The sequence below is a fragment of the Thamnophis sirtalis genome, unplaced genomic scaffold, assembly GCF_051295495.1.
Source record: "Thamnophis sirtalis isolate CommonGarterSnake01/CBP01778 unplaced genomic scaffold, rThaSir2_p1.2 scaffold_3, whole genome shotgun sequence".
NCBI lineage: Eukaryota > Metazoa > Chordata > Lepidosauria > Squamata > Natricidae > Thamnophis > Thamnophis sirtalis.
The window spans coordinates 3,686,957-3,708,799 of record NW_028261383.1 but is presented as its reverse complement, the minus strand read 5'-3'; the positions used below and the strand labels follow the sequence as shown (position 1 = coordinate 3,708,799).

The 21,843-nt window shown below is 40.0% G+C and overlaps 1 protein-coding gene and 1 non-coding gene across 2 annotated transcripts in view; one reads left to right on the top strand and one right to left on the bottom strand.

The window, feature by feature from the left end:
* The first annotated feature begins 13,729 nt into the window (after positions 1–13,729).
* Positions 13,730–21,843, top strand: part of LOC148047042 (vomeronasal type-2 receptor 26-like) — a 54,395-nt gene continuing 46,281 nt past the window's right edge. The window contains exon 1 of the mRNA XM_087707698.1: positions 13,730–13,930. Within this exon, the coding sequence (XP_087563824.1) occupies positions 13,730–13,930 (201 nt within the window). The remainder of the gene's footprint in view (positions 13,931–21,843) is intronic.
* On the bottom strand, positions 21,575–21,685 carry LOC148047043 (U6 spliceosomal RNA). The gene has a single exon (XR_015696202.1). It is a non-coding gene; the product is annotated as a U6 spliceosomal RNA (small nuclear RNA).

Genomic DNA, 21,843 nt, shown 5'->3' with positions numbered 1-21,843 from the left:
GAACCTGGGCAAATGCCCCCCTGGTCACAGCTGAGAGATGGTGGTCAAAAGTTAGCTGTGAATCCAGGAGGACTCCCAAGTTGCGGGCCCTTTCTGAGGGGTTTAAATTTTGTCCCCCCAGCCTGAGTGATGGTATGGTGGTCAAATTTTTGGGAGGAAAACACAACAGCCACTCGGTCTTGTCTGGGTTGAGTATCAGCTTGTTTGCTCTCATCCAGTCTTTAACGGCTTCCAGTCCCCGGTTCATTACGTCCACCGCTTCATTGAGTTGGCACGGGGCGGACAGATATAACTGTGTATCGTCCGCATATTGGTGATATTTTATCCCGTGCCTTCGGATGATCTCGCCCAGCGGTTTCATGTAAATGTTAAATAGTAGGGGGGATAGGACCGACCCCTGCGGCACCCCATAAGTTAGGGGCCTCAGGGACGATCTCTGCCCCCCCACTAACACCGACTGCGACCTGTCCGAGAGATAGGAGGAGAACCACTGCAAGACAGTGCCGCCCACCCCTATCTCCCGCAGTCGTCGCAGAAGGATACCATGGTCGATGGTATCGAAAGCCGCTGAGAGGTCCAGGAGAACTAGGATGGAAGCATGGCCTCCATCCCTAGCTCTCCAGAGATCATCAGTCAATGCGACCAAAGCGGTTTCTGTGCTGTAACCGGGTCTGAAGCCAGACTGGAAGGGGTCAAGATAGTTAGCTTCCTCCAAGGTACGCTGAAGCTGGAGAGCCACCACCTTCTCAACAACCTTCCCTACAAAGGGGAGGTTGGAGACTGGACGATAGTTATTAAGAACAGCTGGATCCAGAGACGGCTTCTTCAGGAGGGGTCTTACCACCGCTGTCTTAAGCGCGGTGGGGAAGTACCCCTCCCGAAGAGATGCGGTAACAACCGCCTGGATCCAGCCTCGTGTCACCTCACTGCTGTTGGCAACCAGCCAGGAGGGACACGGGTCCAGTATGCAGGTGGATAGCCAGTAATATGGTCTCACAAGATATAATAAATATATTTTTAAAAGAACAGGGAGTTTATTTATGTACATTTATATTACATATTTTATATGCAGCCCATATCAATTCCTCTTCACTCAATGTGTCCCAGGCAAGCCAGCAGGTTAGACTCCCATGGTTTAGAATCTGAATCTGCAGGGAACTTCTTCAGGGCTATAGAAAGCAAGGTTTTAAGCTAACCAGTGTTGCTTGTTCTTTTATCACCAAATCTCAGCCTTGATTTCTTTCAGCAAGAAAATCATTTTTGCCCCTCCTTGATTAGTATCCAAGCTGGTGAAACCTTGAAAGTAAGTTCTTGTTTACAGACTCACCTCTAGCTCTGTAAAGCAGCTGTGGCAGGTGTCCCACTTCTCTCCTATAATTATGGAGTCACTGGGGACTTCTTCCTCCCTCTTTTCTCTTCAGGGAGTTTAATTAACTGTCACTTCGGAAAACAATCCTGTAAATTGCAAGTACAAGGATTAATACAAAGTTATGTCCTACCCTGAATCAGAAAAAAATGCCTGGCTTGGCTAGATTTTGACATTATACAGTATATCTAATTTCAGACTTTCTGCTATCATGCCCCTTTTCCATTATAGATGCTTATTTCAAAATGCAATAAATCAGTTCTTCAAGACACATTTCAATCCATTTCCAGATAGAAACTTAAATATTTTAATCCATCTTGATTTAGGCAACCTCATGGACACAGTTATGGTTCAAGGCCTCAGTGATCCCTTTGGTATTCTATAGTATTAGAACTCCAAGTTCTAAGAAACATTCCCTTTCTCCTTTCATCAAAGTCATTAATAAAAATGTACAGAATCCAAAGCAGAATATTGCAACAAATTCAATTGTTCATGTTTGTTTCAAGAAGACTAGTCAATCAGCCCACCTTAGATATACTTCTCAGCCAGCTTAATAGCCAGTACTGCATGCTACAGGGGTGTTCAGCATTGTCTTCTCAGTAGCTGTGCCTTCTATGTTGGCAAAACAATCAGTGGTGTTGGCATTCCTGGCCTCAAAATGAGGAAACAGAATGAGAAACTGGTTGGGGAAGAGTTTAGCCAACTCCATCATCCTTTATGGTTCTAGCATCCAAATTATAATCTGTGCCTTTGGCTGGGAATTTCTCTTGAATTCCCTGATACTGATCTCCACTCCCAACCTGGAGAGAGCACCCTTTAATGCAATAAAGGGTCTGTCACCATGTTTTATCTTGTGCTCAGCTACACCGTAGCTTTTCTGGCTAGGAACCTGCCTGGGGTTTTTAACAAAGCCAAGCTAATCACCTTCAGCATGCTGGTCTTTTTCAGTGTCTGACTCTCCTTCCTGCCCACTTATCTGAGTACCAAAGGAAAAGCTATAATAGCTATAATAGTTGTGCAGATCTTCTCCATCTTGGCTTCCAGTGCTGCTCTGTTGAGCTGCATCTTTTCTCCCAAAAATGCTACATTATCCTGAGGCCAGATCTAAATACTAAGGAACATCTAATGATAAAAGTAGGGAAATTATAATAAAATTGTTTTTAGGTTCATAACACTTCATTTTTCATTGCAGTTCTTATTGTGCTTTGCACCAATTTGACAATTAAACTTATTAAAAAATAAACGGAATAGAAATATGGCAAGTTGAAGTCTAATCAAACTACTGGAGAGCTGTCTTTATAACATCCAATGATGGGGAAAGTGTTGGAGCTGAACTTCAAATAGGGGAGCAAGGAAAGCTAGTGATTCATTCATGACCTTCTCTGCATTCCTTGAAGAAGAAGAAAATCTTAAGGAGAAGGGAGAAATAGGGAAGATTCACACTCTGCCTCTTCAATCATAGCTGAAGTTGTACTGGGAATAAAGTTTGTATTTTCAGATGGTTCATGGAAGACATCTCTCTGTGTTGATTTTCTGTCAAGGGTTTCCACATTGCCTCTATTCAAAATGCATGGAGATTTGGAATGAGGTATACAAATAAATCAGACAGGCTCGGCTAGTTCCCAATGCTAGGGATTCAATTTAAAAAAGGAGGATCCTTTGCCTGAAATCTGCATTTGTTTACTCTAAGTCAGTTTAAGTTCTTTGTCCACTTCATTATCTTTCTTCACCTTTCTCAGTGAGAAACATCCCCTTCTGTTTCTTCTGCTGAGAGACCCATTATATCAGGTATATTTTAAAAAAAACTATTAGTTTGTCCAGTATGCAGGTTAGCAAATATTTGACAAGCAACTCCTTAAGAGAGAATACACAAGTGCTGTCCTCAAATGGTTGGCAGATTTCTTCAGAATTATTTTGACAGTCTTAACCTAGTTTCCTTAAAAGCTCTATGGCAGGGTTGTCAAACTCGTGGCCCACAGGTCAGATGTGTCACATGCTATCCCCACTCCTGCCCAGTTAGTGAAGGGAGAAAAGACTTGACACATGATGCTGCCCTGATAACATGGGTTTGACACTCCTGTTCTACAGGAATCAGTGTTCCCATTCCCCTGAGGTCTGTATAGTACTGCAAGAAAATGGATATTTATCCTCTGTTAGATATTAAAAGTTCCCCATTCAAATGACACATTTCCTCACATAAAGTCCCACTACTCAAGGTCACCATCACTGACTGACAAAATATATTATACTCTCCCCCAGGACTAAAGCCACATCTTCCTCTCTACCAGAGCCTGTTTGCCCTCCAGTAGCAAAAGAGTCATCTAAAGTTGGCCCAAGATCAAAATTGGTCCAAGATCGAAGTGTCAGCCAGTCCAAGCAACTAAAGTCCAAGAGTGAAATTCATACACAGAGGTCACTTTTGAGTATTAAATGTCATTTACAGCAAAGAGAAGAGAGGGAACCCTCCCCCCAGTCTCTTCTATCAACTGTCACTTCTCAGAATGTTGCTGCAGCCAACAGTCGCTAATTGGAATCTTGACTCTGTTGCTAGGCAACTAACCTAACAGAACCTCCCTTCTGCTCTCCTTTTTCCTGGGCCTTGACAAGAGCCAAAATAAAAAACAAAGAGGGCAGTAGACAATCTTGTCTTATCCCCCTCTAGCTATCACATGGTTTAGCTACATCACTGTTAAGCATAATTTCTTAATGATTTTTTGCTAAAGTCAATATCTTTCAAGACTTTAAATTCAAACATATTTATTTATTTTTTCTTAGTTCAAATAGAAAGGATTGAATTTTGGGACTTCCTGTGGGAGGAGTCTGTCACCGAAGGAGCTCAACGGAGCTCCTCAGAGTTCTGGTTTGTATATCTAATTAAGATCAATAGATATCACCCCTTTCTGGCAGAAAGGGGCAGGCAGAAGCTCAGGTGCTAGGATTTATTCGTAGTTCACAGCCCTCTTTCTTTTTTTGGGGGGGGGCTGCGAACGGAGAAGAGATCCAGTGTAACTGAGCTCTTATCTCCAGCCAGTTCCTCGCAGCTGCCTTTTTGCAGCCCTAGACAGACGACCCCCCCACTCAGGACAATGATAAATTGTTTAAAGCAACTTAAGGCAAACGAGCGGGTCTCACCCCTGTGATGTTTTTTTTTTTTTATAACTATCTAAATACCAGCCTAGTTTTTCCTTTGAAACTTCTTTGTGCAATTGGGATACAAAATGGCGTTTTTACTGTGTTGGTGATTGATGACGCAATTAACCGGCTTTATCTCCCCGGAGACTGCTACTCATTAACAAGCAAAATCTACAAATAATTTATTGAGAACTGACCAGGTGAAGATACTGTTTATCTGTTTATTCTCAGCTTTTATCTATAATGCCTCCCAGATCTAAGCAGGCAAAAAAATCCCCCCCGCATGTGCTTAAAGAACTTGTTAGTAAATTGCTGCCTTTGTCTCCTACACCACCTACTGGAGATTCATTGACACAGGAGCTTTTCTTTCAAATAATTAATGACTTTAAACACGAAATTAAAGGATTTGTGCTGGATTTATGCGATAAAATACAGACTAAAATTGCTCAAATAAAGGCGGATATGTTTGAAGTTACATCTACTTTGACAGATTATATCGAAGAAATGGAGTCTAAACTGGAAACTTTGGAGGAGGCTAATTTTAATTTGACTTCTAATATCCAAACATTACAACAAGAGATTAGAAGTACTCAAGCACAACTTACAATGATAAATTATAACAGAAAGGCGTCTGCAATAAGAGTCAGAGGACTGCCTGAAAAGAAAGGAGAGAACTTGAAACAGACGTTTGTAGAAGCTTTCAGCCAAGCGGTGGGAGGTCCGGGACTTAATTTTGATTGGAATATCCGAAAAATCTATCGCCAGAATTCGCGTGTAGCAGAGCAACGACAGCTTCCAAGAGACACAATTATATACTTTTTCACAAGAGAATCCAGAAATGTGATCACTCAAAAGTTCTACAATAACAGGTTACGAATCGATGGCCATGATTTGTTTGTCTTTAAAGAGATCCTGCTTCAGATGCTGCAAGCAAGGAGAGGCTATACTTTCTTAACCCAAGAACTTAGAAATCGTCAAATACAGTATAAATGGGACGCTCCAGTTGGAATCACAGTTACATTTGAAAATCAAAGATTTCGTATTAATTCTGTTTCGGAAGCTCGGGACTTTTATTATAAAACTCTGAAGGCGGGGCTTCTTGACTCACTCAGAAATGCGGAAGGACAAGGTGAAGGAAAGACAAGCAGCAAGTCACTTGGTTACAAGAAGGAGGGAGTTGTTCCCCCCCTACTGGAGAGGCAGAAGAGCGGAAACTGAGGATTTAGTCTTATTCTCAAAGCAGCGGGACACGTGGTGATAAGGGAGAGGGTAGCCCTCTTTTTTCGAAAGGGCAGAAAAGTAAAGAATATAGATCCAGCGATGTCTTTAAAATACTTTTTAAGCCTTTGGACTGATTAAAACTTTAGGATTTCTGTTTGGTATGAAATGGTAAAGCTGTGTACTGATGAGGAATGGAAAGAAGCATTGCTTATTCTAGACAGATATTATACGGGACTTTTACAAGACTTATTTGAATCTCAATCCAAACTGCGCATGAAGTGTTTTCTGTGAGGACTAAGATTTATTTGAATTGCGGTTTGGGATGAATGGAGCTGGGAGGAGTGGGGCAGAAAGGAAGGTGGAGCGGGATATTGATGAAGGGATCTTGGGATTGAACGAACTGGTATATGCAATTTGGGCTTGGGAGGAATAGAGACGTGAAACGAAGGGTAGGAAGATGAGTAGCGAAAGCATGATTAGATTGCTCTGTATTTGAAGATAAATTGATTTTTGTATAAATTAATATTTGAATATAAGGTTAAGAAAGGCTATCTGGAGAGTCTATAGGAAGATGGGGGTAAATATCAAAGAAGTAAGGGACGAGGACAAAATATAAATGGAATGATTCACACTGGTTAAATTTTAAGAATGATGGGAGGCTGAGCATAATGCAAAAGAATTTTTTTAAAAAAAAATTATTTACTTTTTCGTTTTTTCTTTTCTTTTTTGGAGTGTTCTTTTTATGTTATTTTCATTATTATTGTTAATAAGATATTTTGAAGGTGAATGGTACTGAACTGTGCCGGTTTGGGATGAATGGAGCTGGGAGGAGTGGGGCAGAAAGGAAGGTGGAGCGGGATATTGATGAAGGGATCTTGGGATTGAACGAACTGGTATATGCAATTTGGGCTTGGGAGGAATAGAGACGTGAAACGAAGGGTAGGAAGATGAGTAGCGAAAGCATGATTAGATTGCTCTGTATTTGAAGATAAATTGATTTTTGTATAAATTAATATTTGAATATAAGGTTAAGAAAGGCTATCTGGAGAGTCTATAGGAAGATGGGGGTAAATATCAAAGAAGTAAGGGACGAGGACAAAATATAAATGGAATGATTCACACTGGTTAAATTTTAAGAATGATGGGAGGCTGAGCATAATGCAAAAGAATTTTTTTAAAAAAAAATTATTTACTTTTTCGTTTTTTCTTTTCTTTTTTGGAGTGTTCTTTTTATGTTATTTTCATTATTATTGTTAATAAGATATTTTGAAGGTGAATGGTACTGAACTGTGCCGGGTGTGGGACCTGGGAAGTCGGAGGGGGTTAGGGAGGGGGGTTCATTGGGGATGGGTGGGTGGGTGGAGATATAGCTTCAATATATAGAATAAGAAGAATACACTTGTATACTGTTGATCCTTATCTTTTCTTTTTATTTTTCTCTTTTTTTTTTCTTTTCTTTTTTTTTTTTAGTGTAAAAGGAATAGAGAAATGCACCATAGTGAGAAATGGAGGAAAGGAAGAGGGAGAAGTAAGGAGGGAGGAAGAGGGGAATGTAAGGATGAGAGGGGAAGGAAGGTGAGGAAGGCGAGAAAGGAAGGCAGGAGGGGAAAGGGAAGTAGGAGGGGTGATCGTTGGAGGGAGAAAGGAAAGTTGGAGGGGGAGAAGAAGGGGTGTATGAAAGTGATAGGTTGGGTTTATGAGTTGTGTTTAGGTTGGGGTTTTTCTTTTTTTATTATTATTATTGTAAATATCCAGTATATAAGTGAATGTACAAAATTGAAAATGAAAATGAATAAAACATTTAAACGTAAAAAAAAAAAAAAAAAAGAAAGGATTGAATTTTACATTTGTATGAATGCATTGTAAAAAGTCTGCAAAAGCTGTTTGTATGTGGGGTGGGTGGGGGGAAGAGTCCATTCCCTTGTTAATTTTTTTAAGCATTTTATTGTGTCCACTTCCTCTTACATGTAACCTTCAATTAATGTATCAAACAGACAAGAGACAGACATGACAATGGAAAATTTTATAGAATCTGGAGTAGGGGACTTGGAGTTGTCAATGTCTAAAACAAATTGGAAGAAGAAAAAACTCACATCTACTTCAAACATTGAAAAATAAAGAACAAAAAAAATTAACGGAAATCTCCTAACTTTCTTGACTTCTCACAAAAGTGGCCCAAAACTCATAAGATCAGAATAATTTGAGAACACAGATTTGGTCAGCATGAGTTGAAGTCCCATTTTAGCCCTGAAAGACAGCCTGGTGACCCTAGGCCCGTCACTCTCTATGACATTCAACCCTCCTCACAGGCTTATTATTGTGGGTAAAATAGGAAACTGTGTTGGATATGTTCACCACCTTGTGCTATTTGTAAAAATAATAAAGGGGGGGGAATCAAACACCAACAAAAAGAATTATATGTGTGTTTGCATGGAATCTATCTCAGCCCTGTACAGAGACAGGAATTCACCCTTCTCAGATGGGACAAAAAAAAAGGTTCATGTTGAATTCAATTGACTGGAAGACACATGAACAAAATAATGATGTTCTATTACTTAAATATGTAATGGCACAATAGCATTTGTATGATTAATATTAGCCTTGTAATGTAACAACAATCTAATTCACAAAAAGAAACTGGCTATAGTTTTAAACATTCTGTTAGGAATATAATCTAACAGTTGGGTTGGCAATATATAAATTGTGTAACAATACTGTACCTGTTTCTTTAAATCATTTTGTAGAATATGATTGGTTGCTGTTTTACTCAACTGGCCATAAGAGGGAGCAGGAATGACTGTTAGTTCTCTGTTCGTTAGATGTTGGGCTGATCTGATCTGAGTGCCGTGAGCTATTGTAAGTTTTGCAACTGGTAGCAAACTTTGAGTTCTGAATTGATTATATGATACTGGACTATGTTATTTGGATTATCCCTTAACTGAAAGACATTGATGACTGACTGTCTTATCTCTGTATTACTTGGACTTCTTCTTACCTTAGAAAGAAGTGTACTACAATTAAAACCCTGGATGTACTAAAAGAGGAAAAGGTAATTCAAACATGGTTTCAGTATGGGCAGTTACAGGCCAGATGGAAAATAGATTAAAAAAATTGGCTTTATGCAAGTCGAGGATAATTTACTGAAACAAATTAGAGATCAAAGTCCAAGGCATATAAAGAGATTATATAATGTATTAATAGAAATGGACTCCAAAACAGAATTAGTTAAAGACTGTATGATAAAGCGGGCTCAAAATATTGAAGAACCAATAATGTTGGATACATGGGAAAAGATCTGGGTAAGAAATGTAAAATTTACACAAGCCCAAAACCTGAGAGAAAACTTTTATAAAATGTTTTATAGATGGCATTTAGATCCAAAAAAATTGACTTCTATGTATTCGAATTTACAACCTAAATGCTGGAGATGTGATTGTGTGGACGCTACATATTTTCACATATGGTGGACTTGCAAAAAGGTTAAAGCATTTTGGATAAAAATATGGTGGATTATGCAAAATGTTCTTTAAAAAAAGGATAAAGTTTACCCCTCAGTTATTTTTGTTAGGTATAATTACTGATTGTACAGTTGTAGTGATTAATTTGATTTTGCAATTGATTTTGCAGCTAGATTGTTGGTGGTGCAATACTGGAAGAAGGAAGATTTGCCGACTATTCAAGAATGGACATTGAAAGTAACAAACCTAGCCGAGATGGCCAAAATATCTGCATATCTTAAGGACCATTCAAACAAGAGATATAACCTGGAGTGGAAAAGATGGATTGATTATACTCAAAATAAATATAGGACTAAGAAATTCCAGATAGTTTATGATTAGAGACCAAGAATGATATAAATTGTCTAGAGCTAGTCTAGCAAGGAGGAGCTAGAGCTCAATTGAAAGATTTTCTTAACTATCTTTTTTAAAGTGTATTTTAGATTGTTTTTGTTAAAGATTTATACCCTGTATTGGTTCTGGGAAGTCGGGGGAGGGGAAGGTTGGGGGGGTTGGGGGAGGGGAAGGTTGGGGGGAGGGGGGTTGGGGGGAGGGGAGGTGGGGGGAGGGGAGGTGGGGGGAGGGGAGGTGGGCAGTAAATATTTGTAAAGTTTGTTTTTCAAAATTCTCATTAAAAAAAAGAGGGAGCCAGAATGACTGTTAGCTCTCTGTTTGTTAGATGCTGGGCTGATCTGATCTGAGTGTTTTTGGAAGCTGGCTGTTAGAAATTGCCGTGAGCTATTGTAAGTTTTGCAACTGCTAGCAAACTTTGAGTATCAAACTGATTATATGTTACTGGACTATGTTATTTAGATTATCCCTTAACTAAAAGACATTGGTGACTGACTGTCTTATCCGTGTGTGACTTGGACTGTTTGATGGACTCTGATACCTCTATTGCCATGAAAGTAAAAGCCTATTTAAACTGCAGTGTCTCTTTATGCTGGTTTGTGTGTTCTCCAACACAACTCTCACAACGCTGCACTGAACATACTCGCTCTCCCAACGGGGAGCTTACCTAACACATTCTCTTCATTTTCATTTTTAACATGAAACTATGCATGCTTCAAAGTTTTTTCATGCATGATGTAAAATGCATCATAAGAATCATCAGAGCTCTGAACAATGGTGCTTCTTTGAGTAATCCAAATAGGGTTTATTTTGCTTCTCAACCTGCAGTGGTTGAGAAAAGAAGACAGGTGTGCAAAAAGAGTCCACCCCCACAACTTGGGGCCTAGGAGGAACACAAGAATTATATTTCTTCATGAATGGAAACCTTCATGGCCCTTTAGCTGAAAATGGAAAGAATCTTAAAGAGAAAGGATAATATATATACACAGTAAAATCTCTGGTCATGACCATAATTCGTTCCATAACTTTGGTCGGAACTCGATTAGGTCTTGACCCAAAATTTGGTGCTTACAAAAAAAGGCACAGAAGGGGAAATTTCCCATGGCTATATTTGATTGCCACCCAAGTATGTGTCCGCGACTAGATACAAAATGTTTATGTATTTTGGAGTTGGAATTTGATTTGGCTGTGGTCAGAAGCATTCATGACCAAAGGTTCTATTGTAAATGGATTTATATCTGCTCTAAAAAAATTAGAAACCATTATTTTTTTTTAAAAAAATACTTTTTTAATTTTGCTTTCTAACCTTGTATTACCATATTCTGTGATATTGATAAAATTATTTAAGAAAGAAAGAAAGAAGGAAGGAAGGAGGGAGGGAGGAAGGAAGGAAGGAAGGAAGAAAGAAAGAAAGAAAGAAAGAAAGAAAGAAAGAAAGAAAGAAAGAAAGAAAGAAAGAAAGAATTCCTTTCCATGACAGGACTTTCAACTTCCAAGATTCCTAGAGTTCCAAGGCTCCAACCCCACTATTGGCCAGTGCTTCATAAACTTGAGTAAATTACTTCAGATACGGGTTTGAAATGTTTTTTCTTTAGATAATGAGACACACATGCACTACCCATCAGAATAGAGGCATCTAGATGAATATAAAGTAATTAAAGTAATTTATTTTATTGCCATTGTACATACATACAAAGAAATTCACATAACATCCAGAGACTAGGCCCAACACACATGACAATCCCCAAACACACCCCAACCCACCAAAAATTCCCCACCTCTAAACCACCCAAGCATCCAGACAACAGACCAAGTAATGCTCTCCAACAGTTCACTGATGGTGGCCCTTTAATTCATTCTTGAGTGCAATTATAGCTGTGGCATAAAAACTATTCGGAAGATGTGTGGTCCAAGTTTTAATTGTTCTGTATCTTCTGCCAGAAGGAAACAGTCCAAAAAGATTGTAAGCAGGATGGGAAGAGTCTCTGAGAATGTTGTGTAATAAATTCCCTCAAGCATTCTTATGGAGTCAAAACTCAATGACATTACCAATGGTAATTCAGTGGTGTTGTTTATAATACAGGTAGTCCTTGAATTAGTGGAACAAGAAGGAGCAAGCTGGCTTGATAACATCAAATCTTGATAACATCAAAGAGTGTTCAGAGACTACATTTGGTCCAGAATGCAGCCACTCGAGCGATATCGGGTGTACCTAGATACACCCATGTTACACCCATCCTCCACGAGCTGCACTGGCTTCCTATTGGTCTCCGAATGCACTTCAAGGTGCTAGTCATTACTTTTAAAGCCTTACATGGCTTAGGACCTGGCTATCTGAGAGACCGCCTCCTGCCACTGACCTCCCAACAACCAATAAGATCTCACAGGTTGGGCCTCCTCTGAGTGCCGTCGGCTGGACAATGCTGGCTGGTGGCCCCTCGGGGGAGGGCCTTCTCTGTAGCTGCACCGGCCCTGTGGAACGATCTACCCGTAGAGATCCGGACCCTTTCCACTCTCTCAGCCTTTTGAAAAGCCACCAAAACCTGGCTATTCCAACAGGCCTGGGGCTGCTGAACAATCTCCAGCCCCATCTAGACAGAATGGATGGTGTGTTATTTTAAAAACTGTATTTTTTATTCTTAATTTTTAACTTTTTATCTTGTCTCTGTAAGCCGCCCAGAATCCTACGGGATTGGGCGGCATACAAATTTATTAAATTGCAATTTCAATTTCAAACCTGATGTAAAGTTGAACATCCAACAACTGAAAGAATGTGTGCTTGCCAGGGTAGCATGGAGAGCACTTGCCTATAAAGAGTTGAGTTCAACTCATGAGTTTTTTTTTTAAAAGGAGCTTCAATGGGCGAAAGGGTGAGGAACTCAATGGACCTGGAAAAGTAAGAGGCGCATCTCGCGGCCCAATACCGCCCACCTCACCCCAATGGTAAAGGCAGCCTGCCTGGTTCCCTTCCCTGCCAGAGGCAGGTGAGGGGGGGGGGGGAAAGTGAGATATGTGTCTTAGCGCTACCAGAGACTGACTGCTCTGTTGCATTCCTCAGCCTTTTGTCCATTGATGCCCCTTGTAAAAAAAACCTTGCGAGTTGAACTCATGAGGTTTTTTTTTACAAGGGGATTCAATGGGCAAAAGGGCGAGGAACGCAACAGACCTGGAAAGAGAAGGGGCACATTTCGCTTCTCCCCCCCCCCACCTTCCACCTCTCGCTAAAGGGACGGAAGGGAACCAGGCAGGCTGCCTTTAACATTGGGATGAGGTGGGCGGTGTTGGGCCATGAGGCACGCCTCATACCTTTCCAGCTCCATCGCGTTCCTCTCCATTGGATTCAGGGAAGCCCCTGGTAAAAAATAAAGCCCTTCTTGTTACTTCAAGAAGTTTGATTGAACTTGGTAGAAGATTTTTTTTTTACCAGCAGCTTCCTTGAACACAATGGTGAGGAACACGATGGAGCTGGAAAGGTAAAAGGTGCGCCTCGCTTCTCACCTGCCCCAGAAAATAATCAGCTCTCCCGTATAATAAGCCCAAGGCCATGTTTCGTGGGGCTGTCTTATTTTCAGGGAAACATGGTAGAAAATAAAATCACAAACAGGCCCTACTCTAAACATGAGGCTGGGCTCAAGTGTGCTGATTACTTCCATGGCATTAGTAAAAAGGAAGCCCTGGTGTTAACTGTCTCCAACCTAGAGTTTCATCACACTTTATAGCAGTTCTGGGTGGCTCTCCCAAGCAAGAATTTTAAAATCAGCTCCAATTTAGGATTAGTATATGGAGCACTCATCAAAAAGAAAATCACAAAAAGACCCTACTCTTAACATTAGGGAGGGTTGAAAGATACCGATTGCCTCCTTTTAATTAGAAGGCAGGAAAGACTAGAGTTGTGTCATCAATGTAGAGTTTAATCAAACTCCATAACTCTGAATGACCTTCCTCAGGAGTCTCTGGAGACAAGGCATCATGATGATGGACAACAGAAGTCAATACTCTAGTGTTGAACTATTTTCCACTTGAGCAGCATCACTTTCTGGACATGTCATGAAAGGGCCACAACACCCCCAGGGATACGTTTGTAACTTTTCACTTCCATGTTGTTCTGCAGCTGCCCCTCTGCACATGGAGTCTTGGAAAAACTTCAGGATCCCCAGAGGAAATGTTGCTTATCACTGTGATTATCACCATCCTGGATTTTCACACCGCATCTGCTACTCCTCTATTGACTGCCTTTGATGTAAACATCAGACTGAAACAGCATGAAAGGATATCGCATCCACAAAGGATAAATCCTCAGGTCACACTCTGTGTGGTACAAGTTTTGGGACAGGCAGAGATAGTGCCTTTCTCTCCTTTTCAGGTGAAGATTGGTTTGTCTCTGTCCGAATTAGGAAAGTGGGGATGGTTTGAATTCTTTTAATCCTTTTTGTTGCTTTTGTTTAGAAACAGGAAGGGGATTGATTCAGTCCTCAATATTATGGACCTTCTGCTTTTGATGGTGCTGTTGTGTCAGGCAGTCTCTGTGACACTTAGAAGAAAGTGCCTGCTGAATTTTGAGATCGAGGATGGGAAAAAAAACATGGAACTATTACAGGCCAGGAGACCATCTCGTTGGTATAGTCAACTCTATGACAAGGATATCACATAAAATGTTGTCTTTCAACATGACTCCTACTAATCAATCTCATTCGTAAGTTAATAGCAGTAGACTTATATACCGCTTCATAGGCCTTTCAGGCCTCTCTAAGCGGTTTACAGAGAGTCAGCATATTGCCCCCAACAATCTGGGTCCTCATTTTACCCACCTCGGAAGGATGGAAGGCTGAGTCAACCCTGAGCCGGTGAGATTTGAACCGCTGACCTGCTGATCTAGCAGTAGCCTGCAGTGCTGCATTTAACCACTGCACCACCTTGGCTCAGCTAATCACTGTAATGCAGTTACGTTCTCTTCTTTTGCAGTTCTAACAGTCCAGTGGTGGGTTCCAGATCCCATTGCAACTGATACGCATGCGTACTCACCACCCGTGACAATCCAGCTGCTCGGTGGAGCATCGCACAAACACCAATATGCTCTGTGCGCGAATGCCCCAATTGGCTCAAATAGAAGTAAGGAGGGCAGGCCCACCACTATAACAGTCTTATTTTCTGTGTTATTTCATTTATTCCTGTATTTCAGGACCGATCTAATTTCTTAAATAATTTTGATTTCCATCACTTCCTTCTTCTGTGGAATATCCAAATCCAAATATGTGGCAAATACAACCTGTAATGCACCCAGATTATTTATCTATACCCATCCAATATTGAGCTCATCACTTGAATTCTGAGTCTAGTTTAAAGTAGTGATTGAAAGTGTTGTAGATGTCTCTGCCCAATCATTTCCATATTTATATAACAGCTCAGTGATAGTCAGTGCTGGATCTTTAGAGAAATAGAGGATGATTTCTTTTTACAGTTGCTTTTCTGGGTCACTTATGAAACATATTCTTTATTTTTTGTTATTCTACTTTAATATGTGAATGATTTTGAATACAAGTTACTGGACTGTTACAAATAATGGTGCATTTGTAATTATTAAGCCTGGTGGAGGACTATCTCCATCCTATCTTGTCAATGTTCATAAAATTACCTACTGATGGGTGGATTTTATTTGTCTTTGGCTTTGGATCTGTATCGGGTTAAGGCAAAGTAAGCTTGGGGTGACAAAGGGGATTTAATTGAAAAGAAATGCTGTTTTTGTTGATGATGATAACAACATGAACATTTTTTACAGTAAGGTTAATGATTTTAAACTGCGAACCATGATGTTTGCCATTCAAATGGTCAACAAGAATCCTCAGTTTCTGTTCAATCTCACACTTGGCTACAACGTCCAGGACAACTATGTCACTGCTCTTGGCACCTCAGATGTCTTGATGGACATGCTCTCTACTGGAGAAGTCAACGTTCCCAACTACAGCTGTGGAAAGAAGGAAAACCTTTTGGCTCTTCTGGATGCAGCTAAAATGGGCATATCCATCCAGATGTCAACATTAGTAGGTCCCTACAAAGTCCCACAGGTTGGTGTGTGTGTTTCTCTATCCAGCAAAGTAAGTGGGGTTGCAATGGATGAGCCATAAATCCAACCACATTTTGTCTGTAAGGGGTGGTAGCCTAGCAGTTAAATCCCTGGGCTTGTTGCCTGAAATATTGACAGTTGGAGACCCGAGCACTGTGTGACTGTGTGAGATCCCATCCTTGCCCTAGCTTCTGCCAACCTAGCAGTTCAAAAGCATGCAAATGCAGGTAGACAAATAGATACCATAATGCAAGTAGAGAAAGTAACAATATTCTTTTTTTCAAAAACATTTTTTATTTTTCCCATTCAAATACAATACAATACAATACAATAGCAGAGTTGGAAGGTCTTCTAGTCCAACCCCCTGCCTAGGTAGGAAACCCTACACCGTTCCAGACAAATGGCTATCCAACATCATCTTAAAGACTTGCAGTGTTGGGGCATTCACAACTTCTGGAGGCAAGCTGTTCCACTGATGAATTGTTCTAACTGTCAGGAAATTTCTCCTCAGTTCTAAGTTGATTCTCTCCTTGATTAGTTTCCACCCATTGCTTCCTTTTCTACCCTCAGGTGCCTTGGAGAATAGTTAGACTCCCTCTTCTTTGTGGCAACCCCTGAGATACATTCACAAATATACGTTCTTATAAGTGCTCTTAACATTTATATATTAACCATTAATATTTATCACTATCTTCTTACAAATATATCAAATACAGTTTGGGTCACTTTCTTGCCACCCCGTGTCTCCATCTTATTCTGCTACAACCTTGCTCCTTCCATCTTCTCAACCTCCCTTTTCTGCCTTCTTCTTTCCTTCTCTCCCTCCTCCTTTCTTCTTCCCTTCTCTTTCCCCCACTCCTCCTCTCTTCTCCTCCTTCTTACCCTCTCTCCTACTCTTAACTTCTCCCTTTCTTCCTCTGTTTTGCTTTTTCTTCCTTTCCTTTTTCATCTTCCCCCCTTTCCTTTGTTGCCCTTGCTTATTGCTTTCTCTGATGGGTTCTCCGGATGGCATTTCATCAATCCCAACTTTATATTTACGTAAAAATAATTTTCTCTCTAACAGTTTGCTTCCCAATATTAAATCCATTTGTACCATTTTTTAACTTGTATACTTGTATTTTAATACTTTTCTACCCCCCTTGCTTTAATAATGTGTTCTCTGGGTTCTTCATTTTATGCTTTATTCCTTTCTTTTTCTATTTATATCTCTTTTCTAACCAATTATAAAATCATCCCCATTTCTTGTATTACAATGATTCCTCTTGGTCCTTTATACTCAACGTCAACCTGTTCATTTCTGCATTATCTAATATATTCTTTATTATCTCTCCTTCTGATGGGATTTTGTCTGCTTTCCAGTTATGTGCAAATACAATTCTAGCTGCTGTTATTATATGTACAATCAAATATGTATTCTTTTTGCTATATTTTTCTTGTAGAATACCCAATAAAAATACCTGTGGTCTAAGATTACACACACAAACACACACACAAAAAAAAACACACACACACAAACACACACATGTTCTGACCGCCCCCTCCGACCTGCAAATCACCCAGACACAGGCTTGGCTGTTTGCCACTCTTTAATCACAGCTTTATCAACTCCTTTGGCTGAAGGCCCAGACACGACTCACATGCAAGATTAGTTGGCAGCAACCCAAAATCCAACAGGCACAGATACACGGCAAACAGAGTATTCCAATACTGTTTCAAATAGTTGTGTCTTGCAAATGAGTCCTCCCCACTTCTTTACTTATATACTCTCTTGGGAGAGGCCAAGACACAACTACCTGGGCTTAATTATCGTCTCTGAATCTGCCTCCAGAGCTGCTGCTTCCATTTCTTTGCCCTTCTTAGCCTGGCATCAGGAACAAACTGCCTTGAATCCTCCCCACTACTCCATGCCTCCGTGCTTCAGGTGCCTCCTGGTGGCCAACCAGCCTCTCTGGTCCCTGTTTTCAGTCTGCCAAGGGTCCCCCACATCTTCCCTGGAAGACTCACATGGTTCCTCGCTATCCAGGTCCATCAGCAGCTCAACCGGATCCTGGGCCACAACACACACACACACACACACACACACACACACTCATTCTCTCTCTCTCCCTCCCTCCCTCTCTCTCTCTCACACACCACTGTACCACCACAATAAACTATTCTAAGATGTACATAACTAGCAAGCTGTATTTATTGAAATCTAGCATTTTGGACTTGATCTGATCACAAATATATCACAGTGTTCTTCATTGCTTTTCCAGATCAGTGATGCAATTGTTTCAGAGGCTCTGAATGATAAAAGTAAATTCCCCTTTTTCCACCGGATTCTCCCCAAAGAAGGGATCCAGTACCCAGGAATTATACAAGTTCTCCTCCACTTCAGGTGGACCTTGATTGGGCTCTTTATTTCAGACACAGAGAAGGGAGAGAATTTCATGAAGACTTTTACTCCTTTGCTTATCAGGAATGGAATTTGTGTTGTTATATTACAACGATTCTCAGAGACTGGACATACAACACCCCTCAGGGATGTCATCTCTAAGTGGAGACAGGTCAATGTCTTTGTGAACTACATAGAATATGTTAGTGTTTGGGACAGAATTAAAACTTTACAATTAACATTTGAAGCTACTACAGGACCTACTGAAGGGAAAGTCTGGATTCTGCGAACCATCGAGTCTGTGGTATCGGGAATTGGGAATCTTTACAAATATGTCCATAGTATTTGGAGCTTTGCTTTTCAGAGGAAAAAGGGGCAAAAATCTGATGCCTTTGGAGACAAACACTCAGTGAATCTTGCAAATGAGCGTTTTCACTGTTCTTTTTCAAAGCCCCTTTTTTCTGTCAAAGGCCGGAGAAGATGCATCCAGAAAGCTCCTCTGGAGCCTATACAGGAGAGGAGAAAGATATTTATCCCTATTCACCACCATTTGCACAGTGTTATTAGAACTCTGGCCCATGCCTTAAAAGCTGCGTATTCTTCCAGTTCCAGAAGGAGAAGCAAGAAGGGCAAAGAGAAGTTGGAAGCTCTGAGGCTGCAGCCGTGGCAGGTATGGAGTCTTTTATCACTTTCCATGAAGAATCTTCTCAACCTCCTTTTGCTACAAAAAGCCAGCAGTTTGGCCAATCTAATCACTCACAGAATAATGTTGTGGGTGATGGGAGACAAGAGATTTTGGCTGAATCCTGGCAACACTTCTTAGCCACACCCTGAACACTATAGGGTGACCTTTTCCTTTTTGTTTCAAATACCACTCACTCATCACAAAATCTCCAGAATTGTAAAGCCTACAAACTTGAAACTTGGCACATATATTCCTCTTTGCTTCTAGGTGCTAGCTGAGAAAGGATTTTTCAAAATGACCATCATACCATTAGTATTTCTTATACAGTATTATATTAACATGCTCTGCTGCTAAGGAGTTAGACCTTTACTTCCCCTCCCCAACTGAAAAGAACTCTCTTCCAACTGCCAGTTGCCTTATATTAACACTCTGATGCTACCCCTTCCCTAAATCAGCCATGGGCATGGCCAGTGCACGAGTCATCCAGCCTGTGGGCTGGGAGTTTAGACCTTCTATCCTCCCTCCCCACCTGAAAGAACTCTGTTCCAATTGCCAGTTGCATTATATTAAATACGCTCTGATGCGAAGGAGTTACACATTCTACATAAATTTTCAAGCTTTAAGTGTCTGTGTATCAAGCCCGATTGTAACTACTCATTAATTTTCAAGCTTTAACTGTCAATTTATCAAGTCTGATCACGTAGTTCCATAGCGAAGCATGGGTACCCAGCTACTAGTATATAGATAAAACCTCTAAAAAAGTAACACTACAGCCTATCGTGCTATGTTCCTGCACTGGCTAGGGACAGTGTCACCTGAAAGGGAAGACCCATAATCAGTAATGTTTTTAAATAGGCCAGATGTGGCCATAATTATCTATAGTTTTTTTTTCATCCTTCTGGAATAAACCGATGGATCTTCTGCTCATTGGAAAAGGGTCTCGTCACAATGACTAGTCTAATGTGAGATAATGCCCTGACCCAGAAAACTGGAGCACTGAAACATAGCTTTGATCCAAAAATAAAAAATAAAATAAAAATCCCTTCGGCATAATGGAAGTAACAAGGGACAATTTGAAAGGAAATGTTACTCGGCTTTGGCTTTTGGCTTATAAGAGGGTGTTTGGTCTGAAAACCTTGAATGATATTGTTTATCATGACTGTTAGCTACTTTAAATCTCTCTAGGTAGAAATGAAGCTCCAATTTAAATAATAATAAACATGGGTCTGTCTTTCCCTGCCAGTTGTTGCCATCTAGCAACAAAAAGGACCTGGTCTTGGATACTTAGCTTGGCTTTACAAATAACCTTTCCAATGAAGGGCTCATACTTATGTTCCTTTCATGTAGCAAAGGATGCTTGACTTTTTGACAGACATGTTTTCATAACTTCACCTTCATTTCATTTAAAAACAGTTTACTAAACTAAACTACATAAATAATCTATCCATGGAAACTAGAAACTGGCAATCTGCATACAAATAGGACAGTATCCAAACTTCCAAAAGTACCATGAAAAACAGCTGCAAATCAAGTATTGCACTTAACTAAACCAGACACAGAATTAGCTCATCTGGTTATGTTTCCCATCTGGTTTACTTGGAAGATTAATCTGGCAATTTTCTTCTTGAAAACTACAAGCTTTTTGATAATCATCCTGTTGTCTCTTCCAAAGTGTTTGTGAATAATCTTTGTTTCTTTGTTCAATTTTTTGTGATATGTTCTAAAATGTTGCTTGGAATAGACAAATTTGATCAAATAAATTTTATCAATACAAATTTTGTTTTCAATGTATGGTAGATCAATTTATTTGAGCTCTTTTCACTTTTGAATATAATGGTAACACTTGTTCTCCCAATTGAGCATATTTATAAGTTAGAAGAAAAAGTCAAATGTGAAAATACTACCTGAGATAAGAAACCAAGATTTCTATTTTTAAAATTCCTGGACATGTTTCTCTTTTAGTTCCATCCGTTTCTGGAAAAGAATGAATTTTGCAATCTTTCCCATCGGAAATTGTACTTGGACCAAAACAGAGATGTAACAGCAGATCTGAACATCATAAGTTGGGTGCTTCTTCCCGGTTTGAATCCCATTGACAAGCAAATGGGGAGTTTTGAAAGGGAGAAATTTACCATCAATCAAGATACTCTGTCATGGCTAAAGTTGGTCAACAAGGTGGAGAAATATTTATGCCCTTTCTCTATTTCTGAAAGCCTGAGGACCCATTTTAAGTTGGCTAAGGCTAATCAACAAGATGAATAATCTTCACTGAGAATTGAATGTGTAGAGTAGAAATCTGAGAGTGTTCTTAGACAGTTTGGAAGGCTTCAGTTTCTTTTGATCAAGGTTTTCTTTTTTTTTAATTGAAAATTTTAGAAAAAAACTTTTAAAAATGTTTACCTCCCCCCCTGCCCTCCCCCCCGAACCCCCTCAACCTCCCCCCCCCCGACTTCCCAGAACCAATACAGGGTATAAATCTTTAACAAAGATGTTCTAAAATAAACTTTAAAAAAGTTAGTATCATCTTTCATTTGAGCTTTAACTCCTCTTTGCTAGGCTAACTCTAAACAGATTATATCATTCCTTGTTTCTTCAGTCATAAACTATCTGGAATTTCTTAGTCCCATATTTATTTTGAGTATAGTCAATCCATCTTCTCCACTCCAGTTTATATCTCTCATTTGAGTGATCCTTAAGATATGCTGATATTTTAGCCACCTCTGCTAGGTTTGTTACTTTTAATGTCCATTCTTGAATAGTAGGCAAATCTTCCTTCTTCCAGTATTGCGCCAACAACAGTCTTGCTGCCATTATTAAATGCAAAATCAAGTAAGTCTCTATAACTGTACAATCAGTGATTATACCTAACAAGAATAACTGAGGGAAAAATATGGAACGCTTCACGAATTTGCGTGTCATTCTTGCGCAGGGGCCATGCTAATCTTCTCTGTATCGTTCCAATTTTAGTATATGTGCTGCCGAAGGTTTTCTTTACATACTAAAATATGGAGAATTGTCCTCTTTTAAGACCCAGGTCATGAGCATTTTGTGGATGCTCGTTAATCTGGTGTCTCCAGAAAACTAGTGAGAGAGGCCATCAAGTGCCGATGATTGTGATACTGATAGACCCACTTTTGCTTCTTTCTTGTTCTA